We start from the raw sequence: 9,185 nt of genomic DNA on the forward strand, positions 1-9,185 counted from the left end.
CGAACATGACGTAAGGCGCACTTGCTAGTCAAACGCATTACGACACGGTTATTCATGAAAAAAACTGTAAGCTCTGGCAAAATAAGTCTTTTTCTTGATTTAATTGTGAGTGTTTCCGGAGTAATCAATTTGTACCAGTCTAGCCCTTTACCAAATGATTCATCGCCTTACCTAATCTTTTTATTTTTGAATCTGCAACTCTGGCAAATAGTTTTCGGCAACTTCGGTTCGATAGGAATGATGGAGTGCACAATTCAAGTTTTGATCCATTGAACTGGCGTTCTGACAAAACTGAGAACAGAAAATACAAGGCATACGATTTCTCGAGATTTTCGCTGGTGAGTTATTAAGTTACACGACAGTCTCGGCTTCACTAAAGCTGAACATCATCCAATACTTTTCAAAGCGAAACCACATTCAAATTCTCCCAAAGAATATGAAAAACATTTTTAGCGCCGAAGAGTTGCTCTATTTCGACCTGCCCGTTGTTTTTCGTTAGGTGCACGCTAGAAATGACAGCCTGATGACACATTCACCGCTAGTTTTACAGGGCAAAGCCCACATACAAACTTTACTGCACCCGGCACAGACTTCTAAAATCGTTGTGCTTCTGAATTGGTGCAAAATGGAATTGATATTAAAGCACTGTGACATCAGAATTAAACTTGTTCCTCACTTTATTTTTACCCGGGCATTTAGTTGAACAAAATGCAACCATAAAAATAAATTGTTGCTGGGCTGGCTGCAGCGTTTGTTGTAATTTACAGCATACAATTTACACAAAAACGGGAAAAGTATTTACCCATTTTTAACATGTCTTGATCAAATCCTTATGAAATTTTGTATTTGGAAGTACAGCGAGGCAAGTACTACTGTATATACTGTAATTGCCCATGGAGTTCGATGCGGCAGATTTACGCCGCTGTACTGGATGAATTCAGCAGCAGATGTCGCTCTGTGCAAAGTGACCAGCCTTTGCTTTCTTTGCCGACCAAGCAGACTCTTGGCATTTAGGAGTCACGTAATGTTACATTTTTAGTAACCATAAAACACTAATTGATCGAGATGATTTTCTAGACTGTCCATTAATCGTCTGATTTGCTTTACGCTAAATGACCTCAATGCAAGTAAACCTGGACCGACCGGTCACGTGAGAGGCAACTTTGTGAATGAAGCGCCGGGGAACGACAGCGTCATGAGCGGGGCGAGGCGGCTGGCCCCCGCGGATTGGCACTTTGCTGCAGTTTAGATTTATGATTGGCAGCTTGTTGACGAACGTACACCCACTCACTGAACAACAAAGAGCCGGCAACGCTGGATATAAAAGGATGGACGCTCAGCAGCCAACAGTACCAGAGTTAAAAAAGCTAAGTTAAAGAAGAAACTTGCTTTGTGAATCATAAAGGTAAGAGGATGCAAGTCGTTTATATAGTTCTCCATAAAGCTGTGTCAACGACGTTCGCTATTTTGCGTACACTCCTTTACTTTGCTGCATGTTAATTGTCTGCATATTCCACCGAAACTTTGGTGTGTTTTAATTAATACCGGGTAGTCTGGAAATCAATGTTTTTACATTTAACTTTGCTTATAACGAGAGAAACGTCAATATACCAGTTACATTAGCTTTTATTCACCAATATGTTTCTCTGCAAACGTTATGATGCTGCCAAGAATTTCGATTGCATACTTCCTTTTTATGTAGCATAAGATTTGCTTTGTTTTCGTTAGTCCTTTGGAAATAACTTGTATCAGTCTATTTGATCCAAGACCAATGTAGAAAACTCTATGTATGGGTAACAACCGAAAGAACTGCGGATGCTGTAAGTCAGAAACAACAACAGAAGTTGCTGGAAAAGCTCAGCCTTCATAAAGGGTCCGAAACGTTAACTGATTTTTCTTCACAGATGTTGCCAGGCCTGCTGAGCTTTTCCAGCAACTGCTGTTTTTGTTTAGAAGTATGTATATTGCCTAAGTTAGATTTAGCAAAACGCCGCATTGAAAGATAAGGCATTGCAAGATTTAATTATGTATAGATTTGTAAAACAATTTTGGCAAGAATCTTTCGTACTTATTTCCCCATCGATAGTTATTTCTTACGGCTGTTTTTTTTCTCCTGAGTGGGATATCGAGCATGTCGCTCTTCCGAATGAAGTCGCAAACCAGTCATTGTAGATCAGTCATGGCTAAATTGTGGCCGTGGTCGATTTTGAGTAAATCATTAGTCCAATAAGCCACGATGACAGCCGTGTCATCATTCAGTTGAACTTTTAGGTGCTTAAAGCTGAACTCTAATGCCATCGGCAGCATTGATAATTCATTACACAATCCATTACCTAACTGGGTAGTTCGAGTGCTGTCAAATTTTATCGATTGAGCAATAATTCTTGCATATTTCTGCCCAGATTCTGATTTTATCCAATTTGGATACCAATACCTTTTAGGTTTATTACCGTTATCTTTTCTGTTCAGTGTTTTTTTCACTTTTTTGTTATGTTGGCTATCAATCCTACAATTTCGCGTTTCAGCCCTCGAAAAGGGGAGGAAACGCAGCACATGTCATTTGCTGAAGTGCCTTGGGGAGGCGCTCTGGAGTGATACTTCGAGAGCTGCAGTACGATGCTCTATGGTTTGGGTAATCGTGCTTTTTTGTCTTGCCTTCAGAAACATGGTTCTGCTGAAGATCTCCGCTTTCTTTGTGGTTTGTGCTGTTTTTGTATGTCAGATAAACCGTTCCCATGCAGTTCCTCTCAGGTAGGCACAATAAGTACTACATTCTGCATTTTCTCTCGTAGTGTTAATCGGATGCCAATGGACATTAGCAGCATTTTCTGATCACACACAATCAATAATAATCCTTAATTTAGTTGCCCGCGGAGTGTTGAGTCAGATGCAGTCAACACAATCCGAAACTAGGAAGATCAAATTAACGTTGTTCGCTTGTTCGGGTTAATGCTCACAGTAATAGTATGTAATATTTGCACTGTTTTATTGGCGGTTTATCGTCTCTGAAAAGCGGCAAGGAAGAAAACTAAAATAAAACAAAGAACTGCGAATGTTGAAGATCTGACACAGAAATTACTGGAGAGACTCAGCAGGTCTGGCGGCACCTGTGGAGGGAAAACAGAGTCTGGACTTTGCAGTTCTGAGGAAGTCTCACTGGACTCGAAACGTTAACTCTGTTTTCTCACCACAGATGCTGCTAGATCTGCTGTGTTATTCCAGCAAATCCTGTTCTTGTTGATTGAATATGACGTGGAATTCTGGAAACAAGAAAACAGTCGAGATGAAAAAGAAAGTTGAGGCATTGGTTTTGCGGGAACTTAAAATATGCAGATATATCATGACTACTTCATGGATTTAAGTTTACAGGCAGCAAAAAAAGCATGTAGATTAAATTTCTCACATGACGAGGTGTCTTACAAAATTTTACTTCCAGTGAAGTACTCTTGAAGACTAATCACTATCATAATGTAGGGAAAAGAGCAGCCAAATTCGGAAGCAGCAGGAATTCACAGACGGCAAGAAGATAAATAATTAGATAAGCTTGATTTTGGAGATGTTGATTGAGCGATAAGCGATTTAAAAAAAAATCACCCAAAATGACAAAAACCAAGAACTGCGGATATTGGAGTTCTAAAGTGAAAACAGGAATTTCTGGAGAAACTCAGCAGGTCTGGCAATATCTGTACAGAGAAACAGTAAGTGTTTCCTGTCCAGTGCCCCCTCGTCAATTCTGTTGTGTTTCTCCAGCACTTGCCGTTTTAGGACAGAAGGGGCAATCTCTGACTGCAAAGACAACACTTCTTGTAGTGACTCCTGCACTAGAGTGACAGCCAGTATGCTTTCCATTCTCTGGAATGAAGCTTGAACGCTGAGTCAGCGGGACAATGTCCCATTGAGCCAAGGCTGAATTTAGTAGTTATAAATCAAACACTGCTGGTGCCATGACCGGGTCAACAGAAACAAGTCCCGTCTCTTGAAGTGATTTAACGCTCAGGGTGGTAATTATGGTGGTCTGAGTCCTACATCATCAGTTAGAACTGCACAGAAGTCCTGGCTTTTATACCTTTAGCGACAATGGAATGGCGAATGATCATTTATTGACTTGTATAGAAAAACAGTCCGTACTCATTGTGAGGCTTTGATTTAGATCTGTGCTGGAGTCAGCTTCAGACAGGGTGGCGCTCAATGATTACGAAGTTCGACGACTACTGAATGCGCTCGTTAAAGAATTCGTTCAAATGATGGCAGAAGAACTGGAACAAGAAGTACCCGATGCCAACAGGTAAGGGAACGCATATATTTGGATTGCAGTGAAGGGTCCTGGATATGGTTCAGTGATATTGTATGAGACTTAATACTTGTTAAATAATACAAAGAACATGTTTACAAATTTGCTTTAAACGTGGAGTCACTTCTTTCAGATGTAGATTGGAAAAGTGCAGAGATATTGTTTTCTAATATAAACAGTCTTGGTAAATAATATTCAATTAATTTGTTTTCCCGTGAACCACCCAGAATTATCTGATATAAAACGTCAAAATGGTTTTGAAATTTTGAGGAAAATCAATAGATTATTTTAAAAGGAAGATTGGGATCAAAAGGTATGTTTTCAATAAGCGACATGCTCTATTAAAGAAAAGTTCAGTTCTGTCTTGCCCTTGCATGGGAAAAGAATGATGGAAAAGTCGTTTTGCCTGCAAATTACAGGAACAAGTATGAAATCATGCTTGATAGGGTGCAAACGTTATGCATGTTAATTTAAAAAAATATATAAAGCCGGTTTTATTTCAGCACTGGTTCAAAATGCATGAGTAGGCTTTGGAACAAAGCTGTTATTCTATTTTTCGAACCGACGAAAAGTGCATGGCCATCCTTTTTGCAAGACACCTTGATGCAATAACGAGTATACAGCATTCAACTGTGAATAATCATTTCTCAGTATAGATAATTTTGCATGTAACAATGGCTTGTAGTTACATGGAACATACAATACATGCATGACCCCGCATGCGTTATTATGAGATTTTTTTTGCATGTTCTTTTTCTGCAGCTTGGATAGACCCATTGTCAAACGGTGCACGGGTCTGAGCACTTGTGTGGTGGGAAAGTTGTCCCAGGAGTTGCACAAATTACAAACCATCCAGCGCACTGACGTAGGAGCGACAACTCCTGGCAAGAAAAGGAACATTCTCACCGAGCTGGAAAACGAACGCTATTCAAACTACGGAGAGCCACTTGAAAGCAACTAATCGTTTGTTGTGTTGCATGAATCTTAAATGCTTGAATGATAAACAGCCTGATTAAGTGCTATGTTTCTTTTCCATCTCAATTTTTGACGAAGAATTCTAGACATGGACATAAATTAGTACAGTGTATTGGCCGTTATTATAGTTTTAGCTTTAAAACTGATTTTTTTTCATTAGAGTTTTACTGCCTTCTGCGCCAAACAGTGTGTCATTAAATGAATGCTTCTTCGTGCATAACATGGGTCTTTTTTCAATAAACTTATTTTTCTACCTGGAACATTTTTTCCTATTATGTGTTAGACTCAAGGGTTCAAGATGAAATGACTTTAATAATTAACGCAGAAGTTTCACTCTTTCACATTATCATTTCTGAAATGAGAAACTTTATAAATATCCAAAAGCTACCTCTGTTTTTGGTGAATTAGATATTTCTAAAGGTCAAAGGACAGTTTCCTTCCGTCATGTATAATGTTTAATTGCAATTGGATAGCTATAAGTAACTATATTCAGTGAAAATTAAAAAAAGACAATTGATCCAATACTCATTGCAACGTTTAGATGATGTACTGATTGCTCTAATAAAGGCAAAACTTCAAGGCATTCTCCTCTTCAACTTGGTTCACTAAGCGTTTTTTTTAAACGTTAAATGAATCCACATTTGAAATCATTTATCAAACAGGGTTTTCTAATTCTTTGATACGGGGGAAAAAAAGGAAGGTTTTTTTTCTTTGTAAGGTGTGTCATCCAACGTTGACCCTTCCCAGTAAAAGGATCCTGCTCCGTGGCCACAAATGAAGCTCTTGCGGTGCTGCCCACATCAGGCTGGGGGAATTAAAATCTGAAAGCTCTCAGAACGGCACAAGCTCTAGCACGTTCTTCCCGTAATTTGGCAAATGGATCAGATTCCAGACATACTTGACCACTGAAATGGAAATTGCAGCTTGCAATTTCAAGCATTTTTGACTGACTGCAGCGTATCCATTTCAATTAGGAAAGATTACATTTTGTAACTCAATATTGTCATTATTTTCCTCGGTAGATATTTCTGTTTCTTTCCCACGGTACTGTCATTATCTTATTTGTTTCTACATTCTTGTGTCCCTTTGACTCTGATAGCAATGCTGTGGCATTTGCGGTCTCTTTTAAAGTCCCAGGTCTGTGGCCAGAAGCCACCGACTGACGTACGTTCAATGTAGAAAGCAACTTTAGTAGAAATGGAAATCGCATCTTTTTGCTGCTGAGAGTACATTAAGCATTCTCATCACGTCAGCACTGAGTAACATTCCCGGCATCAATGCCAGCAGCCGTGTGACTTCTGGACAATATACATTCATGCATCTAGGCCAGTTAAGTGGTGACAGCAGAATTGCTTTTAAGGAAAACCAAAATGCACATGGTAGAAAGATACATTAGGATATTCCAAAAGGGATAGGTGCAGAAGGATTGGAGGAACAGGCCGACGAGTGGCCTGTTCCCGTGCTTTCTAACATACCTAGACACCAGGTCTTTCAGCAACAAATGATTGGAGGGAAAAGCTTAATGTTTTGTCCCATGGGCTGTCGATTTAACCTGAGAGGTGTTTTTGTTTCCGTCTGTGAAGCAGCATTCCCTTGGAGAAGAGAGCCTGCAAGACAGCCACTTGTGCGACTCACCGCCTGGCTGACTTCCTCAGCCGGACCGGAGGAATGGGCAACAGCGACTTCGTCCCGACCGACGTGGGGGCCAATGCCTTCGGAAGGCGAAGAAGAAACGCTCAGATGTAGAAAATCCAGGGATCTGGTAATGAACTGCTTCTCACCTGTTAGTCAACATGGTATTAGTATTTTTCTTGTGCGAATAGAGGATTACTTTGATCTTAATCATCCTGTTGCACCTTAACAGCAGCTATTCCGGCTCACATGAAACAGTCCACGCCTTTATGTCAAACCTTGCAGTTGTTAAGTACTTCGCCGATTCGATGTTTTAACTGAATGTATCAACTCAATTACAGACATGGCGTAAAGAAGCGCCTTAGAGGATTATTTTGTGCATCCCTATCTAAATTAACTTAAAAAAAAGTTTATTCAGTACATTTATTGATTCCAATCATAAGCCCACCGTTGTGTAAGTTATAAGGGCTGCGCTAATGTTTATTACTGTTTATTCAGACACCTAACACATCAGTTAAACTAATCTTCAACCAATTACGCAGGAAATCCCCAATTTAATCCAAATCTTTCTCTGCTGCATTTACAAAACAGCATGTTCCTTGTCAGGAGGCAGTATTTCCCTTTAAGCCATTACTTTACGTCAAATATTCATGACCTATTGTTGAGATAGGGATTATCAACTGCAAGTTGAATCGAGTCAATGAAATTGCATTTTTAATTCGCTGTGTGTATTTTTGTGTATGTAACAATCATAGATACAAACTACACCCTCCTTTTCAGTAAAAATGTTCACCCCACATTAATTATTTAGGGATACTTTAAATGCCTGTTTAAACACACGATGACCATAAAGTATTTTAACACACGTGAATTCTTCCTCTAACTTTCCATACATTGGTTATAGTCACAAGTCCAACCTGAAAATAACAGAGTGCAGCTAGTAGGGAGGTTGTAAAATGAACTGTGTATTGTTATAGAGATAGTTGGAACTGCAGATGCTGGAGAATCTGAGATAACAAGGTGTAGAGCTGGATGAACACAGCAGGCCGAGCAGCATCAGAGAACAGGAAGACTGACGTTTTGGGCCTAGACCTCTAGAAAAATTCTTCATTTTTCGTCTAGGCCCGAAACATCAGCCTTCCTGCTCCCTTGCTGCTTGGTCTGCTGTGTTCATCCAGCTCTACACTTGTTATCTCTGTGTATTGTTATACTTTTATTGTATTTGTGAAAAAAAAAGCTGTAACTCGAAACTGGGTAATGTATTCAGAAAAGACTGGTCATATCCTGAATGTCCTGAGTCTCCTGTACATTTTGTGTTTTGCAGGCAGACAGCAGTAACTGACGAGGCAAAGTTCTTTCTCTCCTGATTAGATGTTGCTTGGCTCGCTTCCTTCATAGCAGAAGCACGGAGAACAATAACGATTGGAAATGTTTACTTCACATCGTCGAAACGTTACAGTCCAAACTCAACTGGTCTTTTCCTCTTTTCCCCATCTTCCATATTATTTACGTAAAGCTCTTCCTAAATGTAATGTGCGGCAAGACTTGACTTTTACATTTCATCAAGTTTTCTATCCAATTATATTTGAAATAAAGTGATGGTATATAAATTCTAACGACGCTTGGGCACAATGTGCAACGTGACTTCCAGCTCTGTGCTGTTAGAACTTAGTCTCGACAGCACTCTTCAGTATCTCGGGGAGATAGTAAATGTGGCCTAACAAGGCATGTATGTAATATACTTTGTGTTGTGCCTTGATGTTAAACGCTATAAATTACATGATTGTACAGTATATTAATGACATCTTAAATATTGTATCAATTGTGAAATCTGCAAGATAAAAAAATATTTTCGATACATTGACGTCACGATACTTTTATTGGACGAAACTGTTTGGAGGAAAAGAAGCTTTATTTTGAGTTAGCTATAGTGGTGGGCAGACTTCCCTCATTAACTCCCATAGACAAAAGAAAGGGACATTTCTGGAACAAACAACAATATTCGCCTTCCTCCCCTAGAGATAACATTTACTTCCAGTTCATCACAAATATTAAGGCAATAGGGTGGCCTTACTAATAACAAAAAAAATATAATTTTACATTTGCAGTCAATGGGTCAGTCGCATAGAGCCATAGAGTTGTACAGTATGGAGCAAACCCTTGGATCTGACTCAATCACACCTTCTAGACATCCCAATCCGACCTAGTCCCATTTGCCAGCTTTTGGCCCGTATCCCTCTAAACCCTTAATATTCATATGCCCATACAGACTCCTTTTAAATATTGT

The 9,185-nt window shown here is 39.5% G+C and overlaps 1 protein-coding gene across 3 annotated transcripts; it reads left to right on the top strand.

Annotated features, from left to right (window-relative positions):
* The first annotated feature begins 1,251 nt into the window (after positions 1–1,251).
* On the top strand, positions 1,252–8,728 carry calca (calcitonin/calcitonin-related polypeptide, alpha). Of its 3 annotated transcripts, none has more exons than XM_048545693.2 (5): positions 1,252–1,405; positions 2,662–2,751; positions 4,151–4,285; positions 6,850–7,028; positions 8,223–8,728. In XM_048545693.2, exons 2-4 carry the CDS (start codon positions 2,666–2,668, stop codon positions 7,010–7,012), a joined length of 384 nt encoding a protein of 127 aa, XP_048401650.1. In that variant the 5' UTR covers positions 1,252–1,405; positions 2,662–2,665; the 3' UTR covers positions 7,013–7,028; positions 8,223–8,728. The 3 variants fall into 3 exon arrangements, with proteins under 3 accessions (XP_048401650.1, XP_048401652.1, XP_048401649.1); XM_048545695.2 differs by having other exon boundaries at positions 1,254–1,405; positions 6,853–7,028; XM_048545692.2 differs by lacking the exons at positions 6,850–7,028; positions 8,223–8,728 and adding an exon at positions 5,054–5,862 and having other exon boundaries at positions 1,272–1,405.
* The last annotated feature ends 457 nt before the right edge of the window (positions 8,729–9,185 follow it).

Source organism: Stegostoma tigrinum, chromosome 17 (genome assembly GCF_030684315.1).
Source record: "Stegostoma tigrinum isolate sSteTig4 chromosome 17, sSteTig4.hap1, whole genome shotgun sequence".
Lineage (NCBI taxonomy): Eukaryota > Metazoa > Chordata > Chondrichthyes > Orectolobiformes > Stegostomatidae > Stegostoma > Stegostoma tigrinum.

Coding starts and splice junctions, on each gene's coding strand:
- calca (XM_048545692.2), top strand. CDS start 2,666: ATGGTTCTGCTGAAGATCTCCGCTTTCTTTGTGGTTTGTGCTGTTTTT. Junction 2,752..4,150: donor TCCCATGCAGTTCCTCTCAG/GTAGGCACAATA, acceptor GCTTTGATTTAG/ATCTGTGCTGGAGTCAGCTT. Junction 4,286..5,053: donor GAAGTACCCGATGCCAACAG/GTAAGGGAACGC, acceptor CTTTTTCTGCAG/CTTGGATAGACCCATTGTCA.